Below are 18,266 nucleotides of genomic sequence, written 5' to 3'. Positions count from 1 at the left end.
TTTTGAATCATTATGTTACTGTAGGTATCAAATTTTATCCTACAAAATTTTTTTAAAGATACTTATGGACAAGATATCAATATTAAACACGCTGACATACAAAAGATGGATCACTTAATACAAGAATTCAAACTAGGAGAGTAGCTATATTTTTTTCCCTTCAATCAAAAGTTGTCCTATTAGGTTTTCTTGACAAGGTTTTAATGAGATAGCATTTTATTACTTCAAATAATTTGTATGCTTTTATCATTTGCCGGCATTTTTGTCCAAATCGAATTTTTATCAAATAATATTTCAATAAGATAGTTATCATGTAAGTATAATAGTATTTATGAATGACTTTTATCCTCCTGCAACTACAGTAATTATGATTGTTGTATTCCTTATAGCTCTAATTATTCCCTATAAATAATACCTCACTCTTAATAAAACACACAAGTTTATTGATGTTTATTCTCTCCTGTCTTTTTCTCTCTTTTATAACATTAATGTCATTTCAATTTTGAACAGACTTTAGTAACAGTGGCTAAATTAACCCTTTAAATTAAAGATAAATTTAGAGATTTGGATCTTGACTAAGATTGGTTAACTGATTAACTAATTGAAAAGTAAAATAGAAGTCTCCAGCATTCAATGATGCGGGAAACTTTGGGCTTGGCTTGGAATACGTAATGAATGGATGGTTTGATTGAATGTAGAGCTTACTCCACGGGATAAGACTTCTACTAGAGGATATGAGACTTTTGTTCGATACAAAAGATTCATCAACAAGGGGGATAAGTATAGGTAGGTGGGGGGGATGGAGAGGAGAGGATCAGAACTTTGCCCCTCTAAGTGCCCCATGGGGGGAGATGAGAACTCAAGGCTGTTGGCAGTAGCATCAATGGATGGAAAGACCCAAGTTTATTACGCAGCTTAAAGTTTGTACAACAACATAGAAATAAATACAATTGATTATTTACAACTATTCAATCCAACTTTCTAAATCATTTAAGCATCTGACGGTATCTTAGCATGCCTCTCCGAATCATATACAGTCGAGCAAATAAAACAAGCAAGTGAATTAACAAATAGACGTTTATATACATTCTATGAATTGTGTTCGACATTAATTTACGTGCCTTTTCAGAAATAGGGCAAGACAACAATGTGAACTCGTGGAACTGAGCTCCTCTGCCAGAAAAAAGTGACACAGGCCTTGACCGACGCTCACATTAGGGGTTGGAGCCACTTTTTCCTCCCAATTGTTTAATCATGTGGGGCCCAACATTGTGAGAGGAGGTCAAAGCCTCTTATCACTGATTTTTTTGGCAGGGGCTTTTTCCGAACTCGTAAGTAGAGTAAGGAACAAGCCTCAAGCACAAAGCACGGTGCCCTCATCTTGCTTGCTTCCTTAAAAAAAAATAATAATAATAATAAAATTATCCTCTATTGGCAAAGTACTTGTACCAGTGGCAAAAATTACAATTCTGAGGATGAAAGTTATGTCGAGCATTCATAATCTAGGTCACATAAAGTGAGAGAGAAAAAGAAGCTAAAATCTTGTTAGTTTCCATGTCACGTACTAAGTATACCTTCATCGGCATAATTTATTCTTCCAAGTATGAAGTTATCTAAAATGTACGCTCATATAATCTTAAAAAATATAGCCTTGAGATTATTCTGCAATGAACATCCCATGAAAAATGTTGTTTTACAGTTCAGACAAGATCTCCTGGACCAGGAGAACGCAGAACTATGCTTTTACCAATTTCTGCTGCTTTATTTCTTGAATTACGCCATCAGCAAGTGAATCAGCGTCTACATTCTTGCCGAAAAACTTGACAAACTGCATATTTGGGTCCATCAGATACCTGCGACATTTACAAACCATATTTACAAGATTTTAAAACATGTTGGAGAGTAGTGATTAAACAGTTCAAATTATGTATAAATAGAAATGAGTTGTGAACAAGTGGATAGTACTTGTGGGTCTTACGAAATATGTACTAAAAAGTGAGTTGACCGATTATAAAACAAGGCCCAACAATCTCATCAAACTTGTTAGAATATCCACTTTTCACGAAGATTAAACCTCACAATAGGTCCAAAACTTCCGCACGAAATGCCCAAAACATTCTTTATATCAGGGGAAAAAGAGAGAAATGAATAGCTTTCTATATCAGAACTACAGTTTCCTCCATAGAACAACCCCATTTCCATCTCTGTTCGGCTGAGAACCAACTTCAGCCTATCCAGTTAAGTACTGTGACATTGCAAATCCTTTCTAAAAATGCCATAGCTGTTGTGGGGCCTTAAGAGTACACAATAAAGCACTGAAAATTTTTCTCCAATTCCCACTGCACGTGAAAATTTCATCCGAGCCATTAATAGTTGATTATTTCAATCAATATCAAGCTACACCCAGAAACCCGCTCATAGGAATGCAATTGACAAACCACCGCCACTTGTTTAGCCAGCTTCGCCTAATGTCTTGGTATAAACTAAGTCCGCTGAGGTACCATTCCAGATGTAAATTTTCCCCTCAATATCACTGCTCTAACCACAAGATATAGAAGTACACATATGAAAGAAACAGGAGGAACTCCAATGCCCTGGAGCCTTGTCCAGCAATTTCCTCACCCACGTGAAAATTTACTGATGAAGCGCAACCTAACCATGATCAATACTATGACATTTTATTGACAAGGGCACCTAAAAATCTAATATGTTCAACGAAAAATCACCTCAAACTCTCCTTGTTCCTTGAGATTGAAAAGTTAAGAAAGAAGAGAATTAAACTGTGATTTTTCCAATAACAACTGGACAAAATTAATCTAAATGAATGCTTGAAAATGCTAGGCATGCAGCGGACCAGTTAGGAAGATGACGGAGTTATAAATTGAGATTGATATGTATCAGTCTTGGCATAATTTGAGTGGTGGAGGATAATACATACATGACTATTGAGTGATCAACAAGGTAATCTGAGCCTTCTTCTTCTGTCTTCATATAGTATACTCGATAAGCACGTGCAGCTTTCTTAATTTCATCCGGGCTACCAGTTAATCCAATCAACTTTGGATGAAATTCTGCATGGTGAAGTGGAATCATTTTTAAACCATAAACTTTTAGCTGGGACGACCATGTAAAGAACAAGTCAGAATCACAAATGAAAATTTACCTTTGACATACTCAGAAACTTGTTCAACAGTATCCCTTTCTGGATCAACTGAAATGAACACGGGCAGTACTTCCAATCCAGATTTTTCTTCTACAAATGCAGAAAAATGAGAAACCAAGTATTTTGGCAAAATTTAACCAAATATAAATCAATGCAAGAACAAATTTAAGGTGTACAAGTTTTAAACCTATCCTAGATTAAATAATAACAGACAAACCCCACCAATGTCAGTCAACAAACAATATTTCAACTGCTTCCATCATCACAACATAAAATGATCACAAAGATGGCATCACAATGACAACCACAAAGTAAAATCGAGAAACTTACTTATTTTATCAATTGCAGCAGCAAGCTTTTGTAGCTCATCCGGGCATATATCGGGGCAGTGAGTGAAGCCAAAATAAATCAAGTTCCAGTTCCCTAGAAAGTCCTTATCAGTGACAGCTTTCCCATTATGGTCAATGAGGTTAAATGGACCCCCAATAGCTGGTTTCCCAACAGAGGGTCCCTGTCTCACAGCATTTGAAGCACTATTTATTCCTGCAAAACATAATTGAAGAAAGACAAGTAAAATTCATTGTGGAATTCCATTAACAGTAAATGGAAATACAGTAAAAGGAATCCAAATGCAAAAATTATAACGATTCACATTATTAAATACTTGGATAATTTGTTTCAGAGAGAATATCTTTCCATTAGTTTATATTCAATATTACGTCACCTAGTCATTGACCCTTTAGTTATCTCCCACCTCTCCTTTATATTATTCTTCTGTACTGTTCGACAGGGTAGCACCAATTGAAAGGTCGGGAGCATTCATGTCCAATGATGATGACGACCATGCAAAACAGTGAAAAATTAACATGTTTAATGAAAGTGTAGGTGTACAATAAAGCACGGTATTTGGTGCTCTAATACCCACTGAAAGTGAGAGGTCCTTGATGGAGTGTGACAGACAACAACTGAATAGAGAACTTAAACATTAACATGTATTACTTTCGGGTGATGCTTTAATGATTATTGGATCAAATTATTTATCTTGTTTTATCCTTCAAAGGGTTAAAAGGAAATCTTGTGGACAAAAGAGATGAAATTCTATTCAAAAAAAGAGCCAGACAACTGCCCAGAGACACTACATCAGTCTTAAAATCTTGGTGGCATTCACATTCCAAGAGGCCTTATCCAACAGTAATCATAATTACAGACCTCTGTTGCTGTAATATAATTTTGAAGCACGTTTACCCTATCAAACATGATGTTGAAATATTGGCATGCAGACTGCTACTGAGGGTATAAGGTCGTGTTTTAGAAAAATGGTGTTTTAAGTCTACTTTTACCCTTTACAAGAACATTTTAATTTATTTATATATTGCTCATCAAAAGAACATGAGGATCCTTGTAATATTGCAGGTCGTATAACAATCTTACATAATTCCTTTTAACTTCATATGAATTTGCTGACCTAAAAAATTTCAGAGGCACTCGTATGCCAAATAAAGACACACATTTCTAACAGCTATGTTGTATCCCGTTCTTCAGGAGGAAGATAAAGCTACATTCAGCAATAAACAGGCTTGCAACTAGAACATATTAACAATTGTTTCGTCAATCATCCACTAAAGTAAAGGAACTGGCCATTCTACCATCCATTTCTGGTATGCCCCTTGGTTCGTCCATAATTACTGACAGTGAAAGCAATAAAAAAAAATTCGGTGCCAATTTAGATTCTATATTCTAGGCAATTCCTCATCACGGGTCTCCAACATCTGCCTGGTGATCGTTGCCAATAACCCCACATCACTAAGACTGTCTGACACTGACAGTCTCCAAAGATTAGCTAATAGCCTCTGGCGACAGGCTGGTGATCATCAACAGCTACCTGATGGTCATCAATGACCGAGATCCCGGGTAACTCCACAGTAGTCGTCATCTAATTGCCAGCAAGCCAGTGCAGTCGAAATGGTGATTGTGGAGTTTATCTCTCATAGAAGTTGTAAGTTAAACCCCTAATTGGCTTAGTTTTTTCATTGAAACAAAAAACATTTTCAATTGGACAATTTCTTCTGGCACACCAAACATTGGAAAATCCAAAATAAATATATAAATAAAAAGAGACCAACAAAACAAAGTTCAAAGAAACAAACAAAACCTTAGTGGATTACTGGAACACTTAAAGGTATAACAAGACAGCCCCAGAAAATTTATACTAGATGGTATCAAACAATTCCCTTACCATGGATACCAAAAAGGTCCTCTGTCCTTGTCCAAGAAACAATAACAAAAAGGTTTAGCTCAGACAATAAAATACAAACGAGAAACCATATTCCCGAACATATGTAAATAAAATCCAACACCACCTCAGAAATGTTCTCCTCTCATAATCAAGAGCACACAAACCTTACAGCATCGCTTCTCCATCAGATTTATTACTTCTACAATACCCCCACCTCAAAAAGAACTTCTCTCCGCCATCAACAAATCAAAGTGCAGAATTGAATCTTATTGGTGTAAATCTAGGCAAAGGATTTAATTACTTCCGATCAAAATTAAAAAAGCATGTCGTGATTGCAAAGGACTGGTTACTACTAGATGTTTCAATACATGTAGCAATGATTTGAATGAAGTGACAGAAATATATTCATGTATAAGACCTCAAACATATTGAAGCTAACCCTTAGCTAGTTGTTGATGATTATTGAATGAATAACTGAATCCAAAACAATTAAAATACCTACAGCTATCATTCCTAAAAAAAATTATCACCTTCTTAACTGAATTTTGTTATGCCAAAAAACATTGCAAGAAAAGAGTATGAAACTGATCCTAGAACAACATCATACAAGTACAGCCACAATTGTTTTTTAAAAACAAAAAGACAACACCACTTGTCTTTTTGGTCCCCATACCCTCTTATCCAAACTCCAATGGAAACAATAAGCATTTCAGGTAATCAACTTCATAAATTGAAAGAAATAAGCAAAATCACCAAATCAGATTTCAAAATCAAGAAATAACCAGAAGCATCCATGAATGTTCAAACCATGAGTATACACACCACAACTCACCATAGTAATCTAACCTTCAATGTGCCGTTTCTTTTCCCTGTCATAGTAGTAAACCAATCCCGCTCCTGTGCAAAGAAGCAAAAAGAAGCTCATCCACGAAACAGGCTGTTAACATTGGAAGTTCAATCAACCATCAATTCAGCAATATAACGAAAACTAAAACTCGTTAAATCCAAGAAAAAAAATTAACTAATAAATATAACAGTTCCACTGACCTCTTCAGCTAACAAAACTATTTTTGATGATAGGAAAACTACGAAAATCCATTATAAACGATCATAACAAAAGTGGGCGAAAAGAATTACCCCACCGCGAACTGGCTTCCCTAGCGATCCACCAGAACCCTTTCCATCATTATTGTTACCAGAATTACCCTCCGACGATCTACTCGCCGATGTTCCAGTTACATGCGCATTTGAATTTGATTGATTAATACTGCTACCAGTAGCAGTCGTGCACAAAAATCTAAAATTAATTGCTGCAAAAGCGGGGGGGAAATCCGCTGTGAAAGGTCGAGAATTTCCGGAAAGACTATGAAATGAGGGTTTATTGAGACGGCATTGAGCAGTAAGGGAGCCATAGATACTGCGAAGACGTAAGCTTCGAGAAATTGACGAAGCCATTGCTACTGGCATTGAAATTCCACGTTTGAGGTTTTGGAATTACTCGTTCCGAAGGTAAAGGGAGGTGTATGGATTTTAAAACTCCATTTAAATTGAGTATGTCGATTTAAATATAATTCATTAAAATTTATGTGTCTCCAATTTAAATTTTTAGAAATATTTATAAATTTATGTGTTCTCAATGTACATTTTAATAGGTAGTTTTGAAATTTAGATCTCCTCAATAACTAGTTGATTTATAAAGATTTCATTAAATAAATAGATTTTGAAGGATTTCAAGGCAAAAATATAAATACAAAAAATCTGTAACAATTTTATCCCAACACTACAAATTTCACAACTTTTCTCTCCTTTCTATAGATTTGCTGCCCACTCTCTCTCTCCCCCCATCTTGAACAAGATTTTATTCTTCTTTCTATCTCGCATTTCTCTACTGTGAAAAGATCATGTATGGGAACTTATCAATTGATGATAATTTATGAAAGATTACTATTTTTTGTTGAATATTGAGTGTGATTTTTTATTGAACTAATTTTTTCTTATTGACGCTATATATTGTTTACTATTTTATAGATGTGCTGGAAATTATTATGGTAATTTACAGTTCCTAGTATGCATACTGGGACAACTACGTCTTTCAAGTTCTGTACCCTATTCCTTTTTATTGGGAAAAGATGTGTGTTTTCTATATATACCTGCAAATTCTAGCCATGACATATGAGGATGGTATCCCATAATTTTTTCTTTTGTGCCTGCATGGTCAATGAGAATTCTGGAGCATGGAATTAATTGCCTTCTTGTGTTTGTATCTCACAAGGTTGTGGTCTTTTGAACTAATTCATATTGATTGCGACTTTGATTATTTAACGCTACAGATTTTTTTCCTCTCTCACTCTTGCATTTTGTTGAATTTGTTGAATATTTGTGTGTGATTTTTTATTGAAGCTCTGTTACAATATTCAATGTTTAACAAACAATTGAATAAGGATTCGATCATTTTTTGTGATTTATTAACGTGCATATGTGTAAGAATGAGTTGTTAAAGAAAAAGCAAAATTTTGTGGCTTATGTTAAGTATATTTATAAATTTTACACAGAATCTATAAAATCCATGAAATTTTTTTAAAATCTACAAAGTAGAAATACATTCAAATCTTATGAGATCTGTTAAATTCTATCAAATTTCACACAATCCATGAGAATTTATAAATATTAAGAAATCTATTAAACTCTGAAATGGGGACACCCCCGTAAAACTTTATGAGGAGGAAGAGCGTATTCGTAGCGCTATTGTTTAGACTTTAATATGGGTTGGGACGTCTACGACTCGAGTGGATATTCAAGGTTCGGGTCAGTTCGAATAAAATTAAGCCTTGTTTGGTCCCCATTACGTGGAAAAATTAATGGGTGGAATAATATTTTTTTGAAAAATGAGTGGTTCAAAAAGAATGAAAAGTTTTCGATTTACGTGTAATATTATTTTATGGAAGATTGTGTAGTTGAAAATAGGAGAGAGAAAAATGAAATGGAATGGAATGAAAATTAATGAGGTTCAAAGAGGGCTTAAGTCAAAACTTTTTTTTGTCCGAGTCGAATCGAGCAAAAGCTCGATCAAAAAATTGAGGTTTGGCAAAGTAGAGCAAAACACAATTGCTTCTTTTTGGGGCCTATTCGGTAGTGATTTTGAGAATTGATTTTTTAACGGTTAGGAAAAAAGTGGGGGCCACCTGTAAAAGAAAAAAGTCAAAAATTACGGTTGAAATAATGAAATAACGATCAAAAAATCAATTTTTTGGGGTGAGAAATTACTCTCAAACGGGGCCTTGATTTTATGAGCTAGCCCTATGAGTCACACGAGTCGATTCAAGCTCAGTTCAGTGCCTCAAAATGCGAGGCTCGCCCAAGCCGCAGACGATTTGAGCCGACTAGTCCAATTGACATCCCTAAATATGTAGACACTTCACAAAAATCATCTTGGAGACTTGAACTATTATTATTTTATCGACAGATTCAAAAGTTAATTTTAAGCACTTTCCAAATAGAAAGTTCTTTTAAAAATTTATTTACAAACAAAATTTAATAGAACTTCTTTCAAAAACTCGTCTATAATAAGTAAAAGTCATGTCAAATTGGTCCAAAAATCTGACCTATTGATAACAAATAATGCAATCAATGATAATGAATTTTGCTATACGTACGCTAACGTTGACACGCCATTCACAAGAGGGAGGGGCGTGAATCCTCCCTCTTGTGAAATGTGAGAGGCACGTACAGTATACAAATAGCAAAATTCAAGTGATAATAGAGCACCAATTTATACAACATTACATAATAGAGTCAATTAAAGATGAAATTACGACCAAACCCAAAACCCCTTTCTGTCTATATTTAGGGTCTAAGCATCATTTTAATACCACCCAATTGAACATTGTCTCACCTACGAAGCATTTGTGCCATGTGCAGCAAAATCACCATAAAGTTCTTCATTTGGGGTCTCAAAAACATTTGTGCCAATAAGTTCACAAATTTATTTCGTTTATATTGTTAACTAAAATAAAAAAATTTCATGAACCATACATCGATTATAATTTCAAGAGTCAAATAAATTACAATGTATTCGACGTGTATAAGGTGCGTAGATTTTCCATTTCTGTTTAATTTATAAATTTTGTAACAGAACATTTCACTAAAAATGCTATAAAGGTGAAATAATAATGGTAGACAAGAAAACACCGTAACAATACAAGAAATTCAATCCTCATGCCCACAAGCATTATCACCTTCGATATAAAAGTAAAATATAAGTGTAAAGTTGGCTTGTATGACTGTCTACAGCATGAGATAATCCCCCAATGGTCATCGAACTTCAAAACGTCTTTAAATAGTCAATGAATTTTGCCGAAATCCTCCAAGAGGTCACCGAACTTCAAAAAGTCCCTAAGTGATCACTCAACTTTGCAAATTGGGGCCCCATACATCACCAGCTTAATGACCTCTTAGAGACTTTTTGCAAAGTTCAATGAAGGGACATTTTGAAGTTCGGTGATCGCTTGGGGGGCTTTGACAAAGTTCAGTGACTATTGAGGGACGTTTTGAAATTCAGTGACCTCTTGAGGGGATTTTGACAAAGTTCAATGACCATTGGGGGGATTATCTCTCTATAGCATCACTGGTTCTTGAAAAACATGGAAGAAAGCAGCTTCCATTATACAATACTAAAACCTTCACTACAAAAACCAATTTGACTTAGGCAACACCGAGTTTTGACGCATCGTTCACTTGCTCAACAATTTCTTTCCTCTTTGAGTTACCCCGTTTGGCCCCCATTAAGTTCCATTACATTATATTTCATTTTTTTCTTTTCTATTTTCAACCACATAATTTTCTAGAAAATAATATTATATGTAAATCGAAAGTTTTTCCTTCTATTTCAACCACCAATTTTTTTTAAAAAAAAACGTTATTCCAGCCATCTTCATTTTCGAAAAATGGGGCCCAAACGGGGCATATAAGAGACTGCGCAAATGATGAAAATAGATTCGATCATATGAAAGTCAAAAGTGACTGGTTAACTGTTACAATCACATTGAACAGAACTCACTTTTAAAACTACTTTGTATTGAGAGAGTTCTAAAAGGGTTATAAATAAGCGAAGCTTAACTTAGTCACACACACAACTAGAGTCATTACAGTCTACAACCTATTTCATACTGAACTCCACAATGGCCAAAATCTCCAGTTCAGTGACTCCATCGAATAAATCTTCTAACAAAAGTAGACCTCCCCAAGTTGCCCGTCTCCAACGAAGGTCATCACCAAAATGGAACAGAGAATAATATTATAAACAATATGGGCTATCAACTGAAAAATTAGAAAACATGACCTTCAACCTTTATGAAAGTATTAAAAAGATCCCTAAAAATCAAGTGGAGAATTCAACCATCTGACCCTAAAATCCACGGAAGGCCCATTTGACAAATGATTTTGAAAAATCAAAAATTGCTTTTTAAGTGTAAGAAGTTGTTTTTGAACATGTTTTAATAATTTTTTGAAAATACTTTGCCCAATTATAAGAGCTTATAAAGAAGCTGGCCTAAAATAACTTTTTCAAAAAATTCTTCAATAAGAATCAAAGGGTGCCAAACAGGCCAAGAGTCACTCAGGAAAGCCTAAATAACTGTATAAGTTTGGCAAATGAGCAGAAGAGATAATTTTCTATTAATCAAAGTTGAAAACAAGAAGGAAACTTATTTTAACAATAAGTAATTATCCAAACATAACAAAGGTCCTCTAATTTCCTATGGTCTTTCCAAATAGTGGAGAATAAACATAATTTCAATGATCTCAGCATAAGAAAAGGATAACTTTAGCAGTAAAAGAATATATTTTTTTCTCGTTGAATGTACAAAAAATAGAATAACATCAAGTGCGAAATGTAGAAATTCATTTCAACATTCAATGTAAATCACTCGGAAAAAAATGGATGAGCTTCAGACCAATAAAATTTTGATAGAAAATTTGTGGTCATCTCCACAATCATTACAAGCCTACAGCGTCATCATCGGCAAACGCCCAATCATTGTAAACATTCGATTTACACAATCAAAAGGAAAATTACATTTCACTATTTTCTTATAAAACTACAAACTGGTAAATGAAGAGCGAGAAGGCATAAATCAAGTATCCTGATGTCGATTTCATTGACAATTATGTCATTAGCCACACAAGATAAGTAGCTGTAAGTGCGTGTCTGATTGACATTATTTTTTATGAAAAATATCATTTTTCCATCCAAATTCATACTTTTTGAGTGTTTGATTAACAATTTTTTCATGAAAAATATTTTCTAACTTTTGGTCACATGACTATATTTTCCTCAAAAACAAAGGAAATATTTTCTTTATGGAGAGGTGATTTTTTTTTTCTTCAAGTAATTCACTATCTCTTTCTCTCTCATCTATCCCATTTTTGTTTCATCTATCCGCCAAAAAAAGAATGGACAAGTACTATAATTTTTAGGTTGAAAATTAAATGAATCAAACACGTTTAATTAATGATTTTCATAAAAATAAGTTCTAGGCAATTACCTAGAATTTATTTTCTTTCCATACAAATTTCATGTTCGCAATCAAATGTACTCTAAATAAAATTTCTACCTCCGAATAAAAATGTAAAATATGAAGAGAAGTCGTTGACTTAATAAAAGAAACCATTTATTTATCACTTTATGTAATCTCGCTTTAGGGCTTCTAAGTAGATAAATAATAATAATAATAAAATTGGGGTTCCAATTATTTAGGTAATTATATTCATATAGAAGTTTTATTAGTTGAACCACGTTTTAATTAGGACCTGTTCGATAATCATTATGAGAATTAATTTTTTAACAATTAGACAGAAAAGTGATTAACACCTATGAGTAAAGAAGTAAAAGGTAACAGTTAGAATAATGAAATGACGATAAAAAAAAATAAAATTTTAGGGTGAAAAATTGCTACCAAACGGGACTAAAGATTCAAGGTCCTAAATTTTTATTTTGTAACATTTTTGTCCTTTAATATTTTTGATGTATTCTTATTCTCACCTTTCCATTTATTAAAACATTAGGCCCTGTTCTCTTTACCGTTTTCGGGTCGTTTTCTGTTTTCGATTTTTCAAAACGGTGAAAACGTGTTCTCTTTCCCGTTTTCGAAAACGAATTTTCGAAAACGTTTTCGAAAACGAAAAAAATTTGTGAAGAAAACACAAAACGACTTTTTTGTCGTTTTGGGCGTTTTCAGTGTAAAACTTGAAAAAATTGAAAATGCGGGAAACACTTTTTTTTTTTTTTTTTTTTTTTGAGGAGGTGGTGTGGTGATTCTCAAAGTTTCAAAAAAAAATTAAAAATTAAAATTTTTTTTTTTGAGGAGATAGTGTGGTGATTCTCAAAATTTAAAAAAAAAAATTAATTTTTTTTTTTTGGTGTTTTGAGGTGGTGTTGTAGTGATTCTCAAAATTTTAAAAAAAAAAATTATTTTTTTTTTGTTTTGAGAAACTAACAAAAAGAACGCATTTTCAAGAATTTTAAAACAAAAACTCAAAATACAAAACTCAAAATGAATTCAAAACTCAAAACACAAAACTGAAACACAAAGAGAACACCCCCTTAGTCTCTGACAATAGTTTTTATCCAAAAACTCCATTGAAGATGTATAACAGCTTATTACCCATCACATTTTTAAAAAATAAAAAATTTAAAAGCATGATAAAATATTTTTAGTCACGTCAAAGTACATAATCATAATATTTTGATATGAACCATCATCAATAACAAAATGTGACAATTAAAAAAATTGAAATAAGAATTCGACAAAAAAAGGCTAATGGCACACGTATTACAACAAAAGAAAAAACATATTGAAGATTTAGCCCCATTAAATTTCATTTAATTTTTTTATCTCCTTTTTTTAACCACACAATCATTCATAAAATAATATTATATATAAATAAAAAAAATTATTTTTTTCAACTAATTATTTTTAAAAAATACTATTTCACCCATTTTTATTTCAAAAAATGGGGGCAAACGGGGCTTAATTACAATTGTAGCCTAATTATTAAAAATTGTGGCGTGAAATAGCAAAAATGTAATTCTAACGACCTTAGCCCATTATCCGCGTCATCCAGAAAATAGCACATTCTACACAGTTGATACATTCCTCATCAAGGGATAGGATTCACCAAAATCAACTCGACGCGGATCAGGATTTTAAACCATTGATACACACATAAATCCAACGGCTGCACATCATCAGCACATCTAACCTCTCTCTATATATACAAACACACCCCCAACCAATTCAACCACTGATTCAAGTTCCATCTCGGTTATCAACGCAACACAGAAAAAGAAAAAATGTCAGGGCGGGGAAAGGGCGGCAAGGGTTTGGGCAAGGGCGGAGCGAAGCGCCACCGTAAGGTTCTCAGAGATAATATTCAAGGCATTACCAAGCCAGCGATTCGGCGTTTGGCTCGTAGAGGTGGAGTTAAGCGTATCAGTGGGCTCATCTATGAAGAAACCCGTGGCGTTCTCAAGATCTTCCTTGAGAATGTCATTCGTGATGCCGTCACCTACACTGAGCATGCTCGCCGCAAGACTGTTACGGCAATGGATGTTGTTTATGCTCTCAAGAGGCAGGGCAGGACCCTCTATGGCTTTGGTGGTTAGAAAATTAGGCTTCTGATGAAATAATTTGTAATTAGGTTTTTGTTTCGGAGTTGACATTATTGCATCATCTCAGTTAAATGAAATTTGGTTTTCATAATTTTTTATCTTATCCGATTTCAATTCGTTTTTATTATGGATTCCTGATTGTTAATTTGTCAAATTGGTATTTGGTTTTACTTCTAAATTCTTGGTTAGTGCAGTAACACTGTTTAGGATGTTAAAGGGCATGTTTGATTCATATTAAAATTTGATTTTAATTAGTTTTTGATAGTTTAATTTTATTGGATTACAGTTCATTATTCATTACTGGTAATTGTCAATATGTAGCATAGCTGTAATGGGGTTGGAATTCTAGTTTAGGTGGTATTGTTTGGTTTGAATTAAAATTTGATTTTAATCTAAATAAAAGTTAAATATTTTTAGTATTAATTATGTTTTTTATGGGTTTTATAATTTTTTAACCATGCATTTTGAATTTTTTTTGTTACAATTTACTAAAAAAAATTAATTTTAATTTCTACCAAACACTTTTTAAATTAAAGATGGAATTAATTGATATCTATTTAATATCATTTTAGTGCTATTTAAATTGCAAATGCAATTTTAGTTGGTTAAATAGTATTATTTTTTAATGCATCAAATAATAAGTTGATATATGATATTATGTTACATAAGATGATTATTGATAGTTTCTCATGATTAGTGTTATCATTAGGGTAATGTTGTACAACATGGGGTTATACCCTTTTCACAAGGTTCACGCATGTGGAGGGTGTAGACTCATATCATGAACATGTAACATCATTTTTATTTTTATCGAAGTAGCAATTTCGAAGAGTGGTTGTGGCACGTATGGAGGACTTGAATTCATATTTTCCATTCAACTGAGTTACCAATTTATTCATCAATCCATTTTCCTAACACTACACTATTGGAAAGGGCCATGTTCACATTTTTGGTGTAAATTGGACGGCTAGACCACTTTGTTGATGGGATAGAAACTTATTATTCGTGTGCCAGCAACAATTAACCAATGTTTTATTGGATCCACCAATTTGAAAAACAACTGATTTTTTTTTGAAAGGACAATTGCTAGCGTTGAATTATCGGTGAGTGTGGAGGATTAATTAGAACAGAAGATACTTGAAACAAATAAAAAAAAAATGGAAGTAAAACACATTATTTCAATATGCTAAGCACTAGTAACAACATAACACTAAGACCCTATTTGAGCTTCATTAATTTGAAATAAATGTATTATGTAATAATGATTGATGGAGAATGTGAGGTTAAAAGAGAAGGAAATTTTTTTGATTTACGTGTAATATTATTTTAATGAATAATATATAGTTAAAAATGATTACTGTAAAAAAAAAAAAGTGTGAAGTAAAAGATGACAAACGGGTGCTGAGCAACATTCGCATTATTATTACAATTTCAGAGGATTCTTTATAAAGCTCTTGTGATTTAACAATTCTAACCTCCATCTTTTTTTAGAATAATAAATTTGCTTCATCCATCTATTATATTATTTGATTTTGCACAAATCATTTTCACATGTGGTAATTACAAGTCTATTATGTTATTTGGTTCCAACATGCAAACCAAGCCTATGGTTTAATATGTTTATCAAAAAAGATGAAAACATATTATTTAGGGCATTTTTTACGGGTACTTTTAAAATTGGTTTGGTCAAATCATCCAATTTTCACTTTGACTTGAACAATTGAATATTTTCACAAATGTCTCTTGATTGTTAAAAGGATAAAGATGTCCTTAAATACGTTATACATCTATAAAATATTGTTTTGTTTAAAAGATATTCTACCCTTTTAGTTAACAAATGAAAACCAAACACTTCCCACTTCAAAATTCAAAATCAAATAACCTTTCTTATATATTTATTTCAACACAGATACAATTTCTCTCATCTCCCATCTACTTCAACCTCGAAATCTCAGTAATTTATTGAATGTTGAACATGAAAGTATTTTTTTTATATCAATCACATCGAATCGGTAAGTGTATTTATGTATGTTTAATTTTGTTGTCGTTAGTTTAGTATGCGTTTTCATTGATAAATCTTATATTCGACATGATTAAAATATATCTATAATTTTTTTAAGCAAGGATAAGAAAAAAACCATTTGTATGTTGAGACTGATTGACAGTAACAATCGAACACTGACCGCAACAATCGACGATTTCAACTGTTAATGGTCAGTTCGCCGGCTGTTTACAATCGGTAACTAACAGCCAGATGTAAAACTTTTTTTTTTTAAATAAATTTTGTTTAGTGGGTTGAACCAAATTTCTGACTATTTTTCTTAGAATTAAAATTTCTGTAGATATGGGTGTAATCCTGATTTTTTACTTTGATAATTTCGAACTGGATGAAAACGATCGATACGTATGAAAATGGACGAGTGATATACATTGAAACATTCCCTTTTTCGTAATAGAGAGTACATCGTATGGGAGAATGTACCACAATTTACACAACAATCTGAAGGTTATTTTTGATATTGAAATGAATTATTTATTAGAATTGAACAAAATGTACACAACTTCGACTACTCTTTGCATGACATTAGTGAAGTTGATGTCGCCGAAGACGAACTCAAAGATTTGAATGGAGCGTATAATAATGCCAATGATTTTTGGGGCATAGTGCAATTAGCTCGTGAGAATGATGTGGTCATTCTCGAGACAGTTGCTCATTATTGTGATTTTATTGTTATGCACAGAATTCCATCTGTAATTCACAACAACGAGAATAAAAATGAATTTACGAATGATGATTTAATTGGTTTATCCCGTCAGAGAATGAGAGGGATGGGAGCTCAAGGGCTGGATCAAGTGGACCGTCTTCTAATTCTTCGCGTATGGTTCCTGATGACGAGAATTTGCATGTCGAGCAACTATTTGAAACAAATAAAGATTTGTAAAAAATTGTGCACTGAATGACTTTAAAATACACCTTTGAGTTCAAGGTATTGAAATCAAACAAATCATTGCTGACGATTGTCTACTTCAACGATAGTTGCAGTTGGCGCTTGCAAGCGACTAAGATGAACACGAATGAGTCATTTGTGGTTCGCAAGTATACACGGGAATAAACTTGTGAAGTGGGAATTTGTCGAAATAATTACAAGCAAGCTCGAGCATTGTTTATTGGGTGATAGACATTCAGACATCATTAACAATGATCGTCGAGAGTATGGAGTGATCATGAGCTACCAGATAGTCTAGAAGGCTAAATAATGTACGTTGAAGGATTTAATGGACTTAACAGAGGAACATTATGTTAAATTGGCCAGGTATTATCATAACATGGGGAAAACTAATTCTGACTCGACACTTTTTTATTGAGACAAAGGGCAAGAATTGCTTTAAGTTTTTCTTCACGTCTCTTGAACATGCATTCGGGATTTCAAAATGGGATGCGATCCGTAATTCTAATTGATGGTACAACTCTGTAAGCTAGATACTAAGATAAGTTGATTATAGCTATAAGTCAAGATGTCAACATTTAAATTTACCCTCTTATAGTCGATTTCAGTTAGAGAGTTTTTCATGTTAACATGCAGTCGCGATGACTACATATCAAGACTTTGCAACAACAATATTATGCTCCCCTTATTGTACGATCGATTTTTGGAGAGTAGCTTATGTTGAGATTATATTTCCTCTATCGAATGAAGTCGAGTGAAAAGTTCTCATCCATATTCTTCTACTTAGTACTTTGTTGCCACCAAAAGTTAAACCGCGTGGCCTGGACTTCTACGTATGTCTAAAATATTATCTACCGAAGAGTTTTCTCGATCGCGTAGGTACGGTAGGTATAGAGCAATAGTACATACTCCCCAATTTATACAAATCAGATTCCCTTAAATGACAATTAGACTGGTGTGTAATGATATCACTGTTAAATGAACTGTATTTGGATATATTTTACAATATTCAAATTAAAAAAATTTAATTTACAATGTTTACATAAATTTTATAATTTTATAATTATTGTATAATTACAAAAAAATTCAAAGTACAATTTTTACATAAAAATTACAATATTTACAATTATTTCATAATTTAAAAAATCAATATACAATTCGGCTCAATCGACTGTTTAACAGTCGTGAAACTGACTATTGCGAAACAGTGTCGACGAGCTCAACTTAAAAATTTTTGCCACTCATTTATAA

The 18,266-nt window shown here is 33.1% G+C and overlaps 2 protein-coding genes across 2 annotated transcripts; one reads left to right on the top strand and one right to left on the bottom strand.

Moving 5' to 3' along the window:
• Positions 1-1,410: 1,410 nt before the first annotated feature.
• On the bottom strand, positions 1,411-6,922 carry LOC111408017 (protein SCO1 homolog 1, mitochondrial-like). Its single transcript, XM_023037759.1, has 6 exons — positions 6,537-6,922; positions 6,246-6,336; positions 3,494-3,706; positions 3,164-3,253; positions 2,939-3,071; positions 1,411-1,853 (listed from the first exon to the last, which is right to left on the bottom strand). Exons 1-6 carry the CDS (start codon positions 6,864-6,866, stop codon positions 1,736-1,738), a joined length of 975 nt encoding a protein of 324 aa, XP_022893527.1. The 5' UTR covers positions 6,867-6,922; the 3' UTR covers positions 1,411-1,735.
• Positions 6,923-13,684: 6,762 nt separating this feature from the next.
• Positions 13,685-14,170, top strand: LOC111408016 (histone H4). Its single transcript, XM_023037758.1, has one exon. The coding sequence runs from the start codon at positions 13,750-13,752 to the stop codon at positions 14,059-14,061; it is 312 nt and encodes a 103-aa protein (XP_022893526.1). The 5' UTR covers positions 13,685-13,749; the 3' UTR covers positions 14,062-14,170.
• Positions 14,171-18,266: the final 4,096 nt, after the last annotated feature.

This window comes from Olea europaea, chromosome 13, assembly GCF_002742605.1.
Source record: "Olea europaea var. sylvestris chromosome 13, O_europaea_v1, whole genome shotgun sequence".
NCBI classification, from domain to species: domain Eukaryota; kingdom Viridiplantae; phylum Streptophyta; class Magnoliopsida; order Lamiales; family Oleaceae; genus Olea; species Olea europaea.
This window is presented reverse-complemented; position numbering and strand designations above follow the sequence as displayed.

Bases quoted from the DNA above. Each gene is read 5' to 3' on its own strand.
- LOC111408016 (XM_023037758.1), top strand. From the start codon at position 13,750: ATGTCAGGGCGGGGAAAGGGCGGCAAGGGTTTGGGCAAGGGCGGAGCG.
- LOC111408017 (XM_023037759.1), bottom strand. From the start codon at position 6,866: ATGCCAGTAGCAATGGCTTCGTCAATTTCTCGAAGCTTACGTCTTCGC. The intron at 3,707-6,245 runs GTTAGATTACTA...TATGTTTTGCAG, and splicing joins AAAGAAACGGCACATTGAAG to GAATAAATAGTGCTTCAAAT. The intron at 3,072-3,163 runs GTAAATTTTCAT...TTCACCATGCAG, and splicing joins AGTTTCTGAGTATGTCAAAG to AATTTCATCCAAAGTTGATT.